Source organism: Thunnus maccoyii, chromosome 3 (assembly GCF_910596095.1).
Source record: "Thunnus maccoyii chromosome 3, fThuMac1.1, whole genome shotgun sequence".
Lineage (NCBI taxonomy): Eukaryota > Metazoa > Chordata > Actinopteri > Scombriformes > Scombridae > Thunnus > Thunnus maccoyii.
The window spans coordinates 13230414-13242470 of record NC_056535.1 but is presented as its reverse complement, the minus strand read 5'-3'; the positions used below and the strand labels follow the sequence as shown (position 1 = coordinate 13242470).

Genomic DNA, 12057 nt, shown 5'->3' with positions numbered 1-12057 from the left:
TTTGTCGTATTTAGTCCTTAGTACAGATAAAGTAATTATAGTAGGTGATTTTAATATTCATGTGGACGTTGATAATGACAGTCTCAGCACTGCATTTATCTCATTATTAGACTCAATTGGCTTCTCTCAGTGTGTAAATAATCCCACTCACCGTCTTAACCACACCCTAGACCTTGTTCTGGCTTATGGGATTGAAATTGAACATTTAATAATTTTTCCACAAAATCCTATTTTATCAGATCATTTTTTAATAACTTTTGAATTCCTATTACTGGATTATACACCACTAGACAAAAATGTCCTCACTAGATGTCTCTCTGATAGTGTTGTAGATAAATTTAAGGAAGCAATTCCGTCAGTACTGAATTCACTACCATGTCTCAATACTACAGAGGACTCTTATGTTAACTTCAGTCCCTCCAAAATTGATAATCTTATTGATAGTGCTGCAGGCTCACTAAGACAAACACTCGACTCCATCGCCCCCTTAAAAAAGAAGATAATAAAACATAAGAGGTTAGCTCCATGGTATAACTCCCAAACCCGCAAATTAAAGCAAACATCGCGAAAATTGGAAAGGATTTGGCGTTCCACCAAAGTAGAAGAATCTCGCTTAGTCTGGCAAGATAGTCTTAAAACATATAGGAAGGCCCTCTGTAATGCCAGAGCCGCCTATTACTCAGCATTAATAGAAGAGAATAAAAACTGCCCTAGGTTCCTTTTCAGCACTTTGGCCAGGCTGACAAAGAGTCATAACTCTACTGATCCATGTATTCCTATAGCTCTCAGTAGTAACGACTTTATGAGCTTCTTTAATGATAAAATTCTAACTATTAGAGACAAAATTAACCACCTCCTGCCCTCAACAGGCACCGTTCTCTCCCCAAACACAGGAACCTTGGTAACGGCAGTAAATCCTGACATATATTTGGACTGTTTTTCTCCAGTAGACTTGTCTGAACTAACTTCAATGATTTGTTCAGCTAAACCATCAACCTGTCTCTTAGATCCCATCCCAACTAGGCTGCTTAAGGAAGCCTTACCCTTAGTGAGCACTTCTTTACTAGATATGATCAATCTGTCTTTAGTAACAGGCTATGTACCACAGTCTTTTAAAGTAGCTGTAATTAAACCTCTTCTTAAGAAGCCTACTCTTGATTCAGGTGTTTTAGCCAATTATAGACCTATATCTAACCTTCCATTTCTATCTAAGATCCTTGAGAAAGCAGTCTCTAATCAGTTATGTGACTTTCTACATAACAATAGTTTATTTGAGGATTTTCAGTCAGGATTTAGAGCACATCATAGCACAGAGACAGCACTGGTGAAAGTCACAAATGACCTCCTAACTGCATCGGACAAAGGATTTGTCTCTATACTTGTCTTGTTAGATCTTAGTGCTGCATTCGACACAATTGACCATCAAATCCTTTTGCAGAGACTGGAACATTTAATTGGCATTAAAGGAACTGCATTAAGCTGGTTTAAGTCATATTTATCAGACCGATTTCAGTTTGTACATGTGAATGATGAATCCTCCGTGAAGGCAAAAGTTAGACACGGAGTTCCACAAGGTTCTGTACTTGGACCAATTCTATTCACCTTGTATATGCTTCCTTTAGGTAATATTATTAGGAAACACTCCATAAATTTTCATTGTTATGCAGATGACACCCAATTATATTTATCAGTGAAGCCAGATGAACCCAATCAGTTAAACAAACTCCAAACATGCCTTAACGACATAAAGACCTGGATGACCTGCAATTTTCTACTACTAAATTCAGATAAAACTGAAGTTATTGTGCTTGGCCCTAAACACCTTAGAAACACATTATCTAATGATAAAGCTACTCTGGATGGCATTACCCTGGCCTCCAGCACCACCGTAAGGAATCTGGGAGTTATCTTTGATCAGGATATGTCCTTTAACTCCCACATAAATCAAATCTCAAGGACTGCCTTTTTTCACTTACGTAATATCACAAAAATCAGGCACATCCTGTCCCTAAAAGATGCAGAAAAACTAGTTCACGCATTTGTTACTTCTAGGCTGGATTATTGCAATTCCTTATTATCAGGCTGCCCTAACAAGTCTCTAAAGACTCTCCAACTGGTCCAGAATGCAGCTGCACGTGTTCTGACTAAAACTAGAAAAAGAGACCACATTTCTCCCATTTTAGCTTCACTACATTGGCTTCCTGTTAAATTTAGAATAGAATTTAAAATCCTTCTCCTAACTTACAAAGCCCTTAATGGTCAGGCACCATCATATCTTGAAGAGCTCATAATACCGTATTATCCCACTAGAACACTGCGCTCCCAGTATGCAGGCTTACTGGTGGTCCCTGCAGTCTTTAAAAGTAGAATGGGAGGCAGAGCCTTCAGCTATCAGGCTCCTCTTCTATGGAACCATCTACCGGATTCAATCCGGGGTGCAGACATCCTCTCTATGTTTAAGAGTAGGCTTAAAACTTTCCTTTTTGATAAAGCTTATAGTTAGGGCCGACCAGGCTCGCCTTGGATCAGCCCTTAGTTATGCTGCTATAGGCCTAGACTGCTGGGGGACTTCCCATGATGCACTGAGCTCCTCTCTCCTCCTCTCCATCTGTATGCATTCATGTAACATCAATGCATGTCACTAACTTTGCTCCTTCCCCGGAGTTTTTTGTGCTTTCTCATCTCACAGGAAAAGCTGAGTCCCGGGCCGAACCTTCACGGTCCTTCACAGTCCTGATGGCATCCTTCCCTGGCTGTTGCTGCTCGTGCTTGTTGTTGTTGTTGTTGTGATTTTTTTTTCTTCTGTCCCCCCTCCCCCTTTCCCTCTCTCTTTCTCTCTCTCAACCCAACCGGTCAAAGCAGATGGCCGCCCACCAAGAGCCGGGGTCTGCTTGAGGTTTCTACCCGTTAAAGGGGAGTTTTTCCTTACCGCTGTCGCCAAGTGCTTGCTCATGGGGGAATTGTTGGGTCTCTGTATATTAAAGAGTACGGTCTTGACCTGCTCTATGTGAAAAGTGCCTCGAGATGACTTCTGTTGTGATATGGCGCTATATAAATAAAAATTGATTGATTGATTGATTGAAATAGAAAGAATTCAGTCTGTTGTACTATGTATGATGAAAGCTTAAAGTTTGATGTCACTTTGGCAAAGTGATGTATGTATTTGTCTCAATAAAAAAGTCAACCTGCTGAAGTGTAATGATGACATCATGTTCTGAAGATCCTTTCTGACATGTGCAACTCTTTATGATGTCATGCAGACTGCTTACCAATCAAGGGACTAAACTCTGTAAGTTCCAAGCTGGAATCCCACAGAGACATATCTCTCAGTGAAACCAGAGCGTCCACTAGACAGAATATACAGTTCGAGCACTACGAACACGACAATACTACAACTCCAACACCGCTACACCATCGGAATTACGGAGAAAATGGAGAATAGCAACATCTCAAGACCTGAGGTAAGAATTTTTCGACAGGAAATTCTTTTAGGCAAATGTTTTGATCTACTTATTTGGGCCAAACAAGTTTTTCTGATTTCTTCATCTTCTGTCTAAAGCTTGCACAAAAATCATTGTGAATATTTTTCTAGATGAGGGATGGATTTTCAATAAACAACCCACATTGTGATATTGTAATATGTAGTTGGGTGCTGTGATATTTAATGTCACCATTGAGTGACTTTATTTAAGTGAAGTACAGAAACTATATTTTAGTGTAGTTTGACAGACTGAAACTAAAGAAGACACATGTATTTAGTATTTGAGTGAGTAACGTATCTTGTTGCATGAAAATTGTAGTTGTTAAGGCTTCAAATAAAATATGAAGACTTTAAAACAATGAGAAATGCTCCAAATACATATACTGTGCAGTGCATGTACATGCTGTTTTGAGAATAATGATTATCATTCAAGGTTTGTGTGGCAACAAATAAGAACAACTGTAAAATCATTTCTCACATTCAACTGTATAAATAAGTATAAAGACCTTCTGTCTTTTTGTGTGTATCCAAAGTTAGGATGGGACAGTATTTTTACCTGCATGTACATTTCTGTCTTTCAGACACTCACACAGCGCCAGGGCTCTGCCCGACTAAATGGTGCGGCCCATGACAGCCCAGCTGGAATGGAGAGGGAGAGCCTGCGCACTCCCAGCAAAGTCCTGCAGGCTCTGCGAAGAGCCCTGCTGGACTCCAAGAATGAAAACCAGCAGCTGGCTGAGGAGATGACTGCTCTGAAGGAGCAGATGGACAGCAGAGAGATGAGCTGGGAGAAGAAGCATCACGAGCTGCTTGAAGAAAAAGAGAATTTGGCCAAAACTCTGTTTCAGGCCAAAAACGACATCAAGGGCATGATGAATGCTGCGAAAGAGAGGCAACAGCACTTTGACAATCGGTGCAGGGAGATGGACTTAATAATGACACAAAAGGAGGAGGAAGTCCACTCTATGAAAAAGAAACTTCACCTCCAGAGACAGGAAATAACCAAGGTCATTAAACATTGGACAACTGAATATGACCAGGTTACTAAATTCTGGAAAGAGGAACATAACAAGATATCAGCGGCCTGCGAAAAGAAATCTGCAGAGCTGGAATCTTCATTTGAGCGGACAATCGCCAAATTACATGCAGAGTGGGAGAGCAGGTTTGTTTGTCAGGAGATGGCCGCCACTGACCTAAAAACGGTGCAGGAGGACCTGGAGCGAAAAGTGCGCCAGGTCACCCTCGAAAAGAGTGATCTGATAGCAACCATCAAGGAAAATAAGAAGGCTCTCTTTGACAATATGGTAAAAATAAGCCAGAAAGAGGTGGCCCTAAGGAAGAATGACACGGATTGGAGAGCAAAATATGACGCTCTAGAACATCAGTTCGCAGTGAAGCAGACCAGCTCCGAGAAATTGCACCAAGAAATTGAAGATGAGTGGCGCCGGAAGTCAAGACAAATGGAGGAGGACATCAAGCTCCTGATGCAAAAAAATGCTGAACTTCAGGTACGTCACATCAGCTGATCATTTTGATTTAATAATAACCTGTTGGATTCACTTCACTTAGATTTAACCTTTAGACACACAAAATACTGAATTATATGCTGTCGCTGTCTTTTCAGGAGCTGGCCAGTAAAAGTGATAAGGAGAAGAAAAAAATGAGGAAGGAGGAAAAGAAGGCTCAGAAAGAAACAGAGAAGAGGCTGAAGAAGGAGAGGAAAGAGGAGGAGGAGAGAGAGAAGAGAGAGAAAAATGAACATGAGAGGAAGGAGAAGGAGAGATTGAAGAATGAAAAGAAAGAGCAGGAGGAGAGGCAGAAGAAAGACAAGAAGGAGCAGAAGGAGAAGGAGGAGCGGGAGAAGAAAGAGAAAAAGGAACATGAGAGGAAGGAGAAAGAGAGATTGAAGAACGAAAAGAAAGAGAAGGAGGAGAGGGAAAAGAAGGAGAAGAAGGAGAGGAAGGACAAAGAAAAGAGAGAAAAGAAAGAAAAGAAGGAAAGAGACAAGAAAGAAAAGGAGAGAGGGGCAACTTCCTCTTTCTCTTCCTAATCTCCCCCAACCCCTCCTCGTCCCTTCAGCCCTACGCCCCCAAACCATGCTAACCTCCACCCAACTCCAACTCCTTACCACCTCCTTCATCCAGACTCCCCCCATCTCATCATCTCATCCCCCATCTCCATCCATCCATCCATCCATCCACCCTTTGTCTCCCTCCTTCTCTCTCCTCTACAAGGGCAACATGGTGGACCAGTAATAAAGACCTAATCTCTCCCAACTGCTCGTCCCTTCAGCTCTACCACCCCAACCATGCCAACCTCCACACAACTCTTTACCACTTACCACCTCCTCCATCTTCCCTCCATCCAGACTCCCCATCTCATCATGCCAACCACCCATCCATCCACCCTCTGTCTCCCTCCCTCTCTCCTCTACAAGGGCAACTCAGGGGACCAGTACTCAGCTCTGCAGCCTCACAGAAAGAAGAAGCTGCTGTCTTCTTTCTGTGAGGCTGCAGGTAAACTAATCATACTGTCAATATAAATGTGACAAGAGAGGCCCTACCGGTCAAGGCAGATGGCCGCCCACCTAGAGCCCGGTTCTGCTTGAGGTTTTCTTCCATTCAAAGGGGAGTTTTTCCTTACCGCTGTCGCCAAGTGCTTGCTCATGGGGGAATTGTTGGGTCTCTGTAAATTAAAGAGTACGGTCTAGACCTGATCTGTGAAAAGTGCCCTGAGATAACTTTTCTCATGATTTGGTCAAATATCAATAAAATTGAATTGAATTGAATTGAATTGAATTGAATTGAATTGAATTGAATTGAATTGAATTGAATTGAATTGAATTGAATTGAAAGGTTCTTTATGCAAAACTAGTTGATATTAGAAAAAAATTACATGACAATAAACTTTGCGTTTTGGTTCTACTTGATCTGCTTAATTGCATTGAATTACTGTCACAAGAGTTCACTCAAAGCATTCTTCAAGGTTCACATCAAGGAGCATTCATTCCTCCTCCTCTTCATCATCTATCGGGTTCATACACTTCACAGAAGTAATAAATGGTCCTCAAACCTTTTCAAACTAATTCTGTTTTCTTTTTGTTACATAAGTATTCTTTGGTCTGCTAGTCGTTTTCCAGAACAGTGCAATTATTCTTTTGGCATGAGAGCCGGAAACAAAATTTCCTATCTTTGTAAGCCAACCTGAAGTTACAAGCTACAAATGACAAGTTTTACAAGACTACAAGAAGACGAATTTTGACCCTGTTTTTACGGCTGATTCCGACTGGTCAAACATAGAGTTAATCTGTCCAATCAGAGGGCAGATGGTTCTGGTTGATCATACTGTCAATAAAAATGTGACAGGAAAGTTTTTTCCAGTGCAAAAATAGTTGCCAGTAGGCTAGTAGGATAAATTCAGGGCCGGCCCATGGCATAGGCCACATAGGCAGTGGCCAATAGAGGGAGGGGGCACCAATTGAGTGGGAAGTGGGTTTTTTGTGTTTTTTCTTACCAACAGGTATGCTTTTATACAGCTTTTGGAAATACATATATGTTCTCCCTTCTTAATGGTTTTTCTGTCTTTTTCCCCATTAATTTACATGGGTTTTCATCTGGTTTGATTTTTCCAAAGCTTTACTGTTCAGTCAGTTTTTGCACAATAGCCACCAAACTTCATGTGCTACCTCAGGCAATGCCACCAAACACTCACTGAGTGACACCTTGACCCCCACTTGCCTTTTTGTCACAGTCTAATTTGAAAGAGAAAATTTCTCTGTGTTTTGAAATAACTGACTTGACCTTTTGTTCTTTATAATCATATTGAGTATATGTATGCAAAACAGAGCATGACCTGGATTAGGTCTTTAACACTGGATTTGGAAATGGTTTCTTAGAGACTCCATCTGTGTCACTACAAGGCTAATAGCCAATTGCCTGTGTTGGTATTAAAGCTAAGGGTGGGTGGGTGGCAGTGCTGGAGTGGGTGTGGATTAGGGGCCCAATTTGGAAAACTTTGTCCCCCAGTCCATAATTCCTAATGGCTGGCCTGGACTGGGAGGACTTTGTCTGGGATGGGGGTACCATTGTGGTTGATTTTAGTGTGAATTCATATCTGAAGTTCTTGGACAGGAGGTTGCACCTTTTTGGGGGCTCTGATCTCAATCTTTTGGGGCTTCAGTCTTTTCACTATAGGGCACCAACATATTCAGGGCCGGACCTGGATGAATGTAGATGTTTTGTTGTTGAGTTTTCTGATTTGTTAATGTGTTTTGTTTTTTCGTTTTCTAAAATGTGTTTTTGTTTTGTTGTTGTTTCTGACTTGTTAATGAGTTTCTGTTGTGTTTTGCACATCAGGGCCAATGTAGAATAGCCAACGTTTTATATCAAAGAGACAACAAAAAATAAAAGAAAGAAAAACAATAAAATCTCACTAAAACAAAAGAAAGTGATGAAGTCATCTATACCCTTACGAGTGAAAGGAGACCTGGTTGCCATCTGTCCAGGCTCGCACTGTGTCACTCTATTCTGCGGATCTTTTAACCATTAATCATTCATTATATGAGGACCGCAGCCTCCCCTGGAGAGAAAACACTCTGCCTGCTGATACAGAGGTTATAAATAACCATCCACTCCCCTGAACACTAGAGAAAAACATCAGTGCTGCTGGTATCCAACAGTTTATAGACTATTGGCTTCTGTGGGGCAGAGAAAGGGGAGCGCGCTTCTCTCACACAGGTGTGTTTTCAGGAGCTGTCCGTGGTTCTGAATACAACGAGACTTCAGAGAAACTTATTCAACGTCTCATTCGTATTTGATCCAGCACTCCACCACAGTAAAATGGCTTATTTTTAAATGACTACTAGGTAAACAGGGGGGTGAAAGGCTGTTTGGTCACTTTTTCACTCTTTAACAGGAAAGGAAGAGAGTAAATCCAGGCAAAGGAGTTTTTTTGTTCACTTCTTTAACTTTTTAGACTATCCAGGAGGTGACAGTTAAAGGTCCCTCTCTCTCGCCATGCTCCCTGCTCAGGAAGCAGCCAAAATCTACCACACCAACTACGTGCGCAACGCCCGGGCTGTGGGCGTGCTGTGGACGGTTTTCACCATCACCTTCGCCGTCATCACCGTGGTGGTGTTCATCCAGCCCTACTGGATCGGAGACAGCGTCAACACCCCGCAGGCCGGATACTTCGGCCTCTTCCACTACTGCATCGGGAACGCGCTCACCTCGGAGCTCACCTGCAAAGGGAGCGCGCTGGACTTCGGCTCCATCCCGTCCGGCGCCTTCAAGACTGCCATGTTCTTCGTGGGGATCTCTATGCTGCTGGTGGTGGGCAGCATCGTCTGCTTCAGCCTCTTCTTCTTCTGCAACGCGGGCAGCGTCTATAAGATCTGCGCCTGGATGCAGCTGGCCTCCAGTGAGCACAGTCTGACCAAAGTTTGGCAGCAGCTGCACATTAGGAAGTTACTGCAAGATGTGGCTTACATACCTTAGACCTATGAGAACATACTATGCTTGTGCATGTTATCTTACATTATGGCACCTTCTATAACATTATAACTAGGCATTATATGCTTATGCGTTATAATCCTACAGTATGCTGTGTTTTTGTACATAAAATGAATGGGAAATGTCAAATGCAAAACTTAAGTATGCAATTCACTAATTATAAACAAATACATAGCCTAAACGTTGTATATTCAAAAAACAAAGCATTATGACAATGGATAGGTTATAGGTTGTATCTGTGTCTGTTCTGCATGCCCAAAAAATTCCAGGACCCCAGCATACAATAATATATGTAATATCACACTAGGAGGAGGAGTTTTATTCCTAGACTACACTAGTTCATTTAACCTTTAACCTTTCCCAATATACCTAATTTTATTTTTTTTTAAAAGCATGGTCTCTCACTAAATTCAAATGACTTTATTGACCAAAAGCAAGTTTTAAAGGACTTCACATAGACAAAAAAGGTCTATTTTATTATAGGTCAAACCAATTACAAATCCTGCGGCAGAAAAATTAAAAGAGCATTATGCAGGAAAGATATAACGCCAAACAAAATCTAAGCAGGGTGAGGACACCAACACTAACCTTATACCCCAGCCTTAATTTGCTCTCCTTTCTATCTTCTTGAGGACACTTGAGAGGTGGGAAGAGGTGTGCAGTTGCATAATAAAAGTTGGACGGTGCACTGAAAAATCCAAGAAACACCAAGTCTAAATTAAGTAAAAAAGAAAGAAACATTTCAATGTTTTCCTCTAACAGACAGAAATGAAACTCTCATCGTGTGTACTGAGGAAACGTAGGGACCCAGAACACAATCCTCAAAAGGCTCCAGTTATTAGACCTGAAACATGAGGCAGCTTGTGAACAGATGTAGCTAGAAGTGAAAGGTCGAGCCTGTATGAAAGAAATAATGAGATTAACCTGGAGGTGTGCTGTTACACCTTCACTGTCCCTTCCTCCTCTTCGTACGCCTCACATCTGCTGTTCAGTGTGTGTCTGTATATTAAAGAAATACTTAAATACTCATTTTTGATCATGTACAGTTTGACCTATGCTTGACCTATATTTGTTTTTGGATGGTATCAACATTTTACTTGCTGATTTCTTAGTAAGCTCATGAGAAGCTGCAGTTTAATTATTTTCTATCTTGAAATGAGACTTGGAGAAAGTGAGCGTGAGAACTTTGGGAGTCAGTGAAGGTAAACCAGTGTGTGAGGCTCAGAAAGTGAAAGTGAGACGTGTGTGATTGTGTGTTAATGTTTCACCTTGTCACCTGATAGTTCACATGGCTCTAAACAGGGTGGCGGGATGGCACGAGGCCGGCTGTCAGTCTGAGGAGTCAATAATGGATGAACAAGTTAATCTCATGGAGTTGGGATGCTCTGGAGTTGCTAGGCAACACACTTGAATGAGTGCAGTGTGTAGACTTTATTTCTCTGGTGGCTCCTCTGTCTGTTTGGTTGGTTGTTTGTGATTTTACCCAAACAGAGCTGCAAGATGCTCTTTTCCCAGTTAACATGTCACTAATAAAAATCAAACACACAGTTTGACAGGTTTACCACATCAAAATTGTGGAGTTTGTGGATTTGAAAAAATCAAAGCCTAAAATGTTTTTAAAATGAATGACTGATGAAAGAAGTCCTTGATTTAAACTAAAATATAGCACCAGAAGTTCTTAGTGTGCCTCTATGACCTTCTCTCCACCCTACAATCAACATTTAATATCATAAAGAAAACATTGTGATAGAAATTTTAATTAAAATACATTTCACTACATCATCAGATATCTTATCCTTAAACACTTTAAAAAAAAAAAAAAGCCCTTAAATTTGAGCATCACCACCCTGTTCCTCTCTCTCTCTCCCTCTCTCAGGTACGTGCATGGTGATTGGCTGTATGATCTATCCTGACGGCTGGGACTCAGAGCCAGTGAAGCGCATGTGTGGCCAGCGGACAGACAAATACACGCTGGGCAACTGCACGGTGCGCTGGGCCTACATCCTAGCCATCATCAGCATCATGGACTCGCTCGTCCTCTCCTTCCTGGCCTTCAGCCTGGGCAACCGGCAGGACAAGCTGCTGCCCGAGGACTTCCAGGTGGAGGGAAAAGGTACCAGATTGGAGGGATGGTGGCAAAACGGTGGGACGTGGGAGGAGGAGACAGGCTGGACAATGATATTTAGATGGAGAGAAGTAAAAGAGATACAGATTCAGATGAGAGGTGGACAGCAGGGAGTTAGCAGGAGGAGAGTTAAAGGTTTCAGTGGGGGTGGTGTAAGAGTTGTCTGGGGGTAAAATGAGGTGAAGCAAAGACTGGGCAACCTTGAAATGTCAAGGACCTCTGTGTTGAAGCTCTGAGGTTTGAATAAACTAAGAGCAAAATGATCAAAAACATTGCCTGAGCTGATGATTACATCACCTCATCTTTTTTCTTAGTAATGCTGTTTTTCTCTCAACTACAGATAATGCCTAGACCCCCTGTGGACAGCAGAGGGAAGAGATGGATCAGACTTTAAGAGGACTGACAAGGCTTCAGGACGATTAATCAGAATCTACAAATAATTTACAAGAAGTTCATCCTGTTCTCAAAACATCTCCACCTCCAGCCTTAAGTCTTATCTAAATGTTATTTTGAATGAAAACAACTGGATTCATATTCTGTGGACTTTGGTTTCAGGCATTTTCTCATTAGAAGTTACCCATGCAGAGCAGAAGCACACTGTCCTAACTGACAGCATTACATTTTTTTTTTTAATAATCATGTCAATATTTGTATGTATTTGACAGGCAAATAAATAGTGTTGTGTTCAAGGACTATTGGAGAGCATTTTGGTGCAACATCCCAAAACATGATTTCATCAGCCCTCAAAATAACCTGATGAATCTGTTGCCTCTAAATATGAATAAAATCTTCCTGTCGAATATCTGACATCACTATTTTACTCCTACTGTATCTGCTTTCTGGATTTTCTTATAATGTATTAGGTAAATGATGTGTTAAAAAAAAAAAAAAAATCATCTCAGGGGATTTCTATCCAAACCTGTCCACGCTGAGTTGCTCCA

The 12057-nt window shown here is 41.5% G+C and overlaps 1 protein-coding gene across 1 annotated transcript; it reads left to right on the top strand.

Moving 5' to 3' along the window:
- Nucleotides 1–8094: 8094 nt before the first annotated feature.
- lhfpl5a (LHFPL tetraspan subfamily member 5a) lies at nt 8095–11829 on the top strand. The gene is made up of 3 exons (XM_042405793.1): nt 8095–8899; nt 10868–11104; nt 11457–11829. Exons 1-3 carry the CDS (start codon nt 8497–8499, stop codon nt 11465–11467), a joined length of 651 nt encoding a protein of 216 aa, XP_042261727.1. The 5' UTR covers nt 8095–8496; the 3' UTR covers nt 11468–11829.
- Nucleotides 11830–12057: the final 228 nt, after the last annotated feature.

Bases quoted from the DNA above. Each gene is read 5' to 3' on its own strand.
- lhfpl5a (XM_042405793.1), top strand. From the start codon at position 8,497: ATGCTCCCTGCTCAGGAAGCAGCCAAAATCTACCACACCAACTACGTG. The intron at 8,900-10,867 runs GTGAGCACAGTC...TCCCTCTCTCAG, and splicing joins CTGGATGCAGCTGGCCTCCA to GTACGTGCATGGTGATTGGC.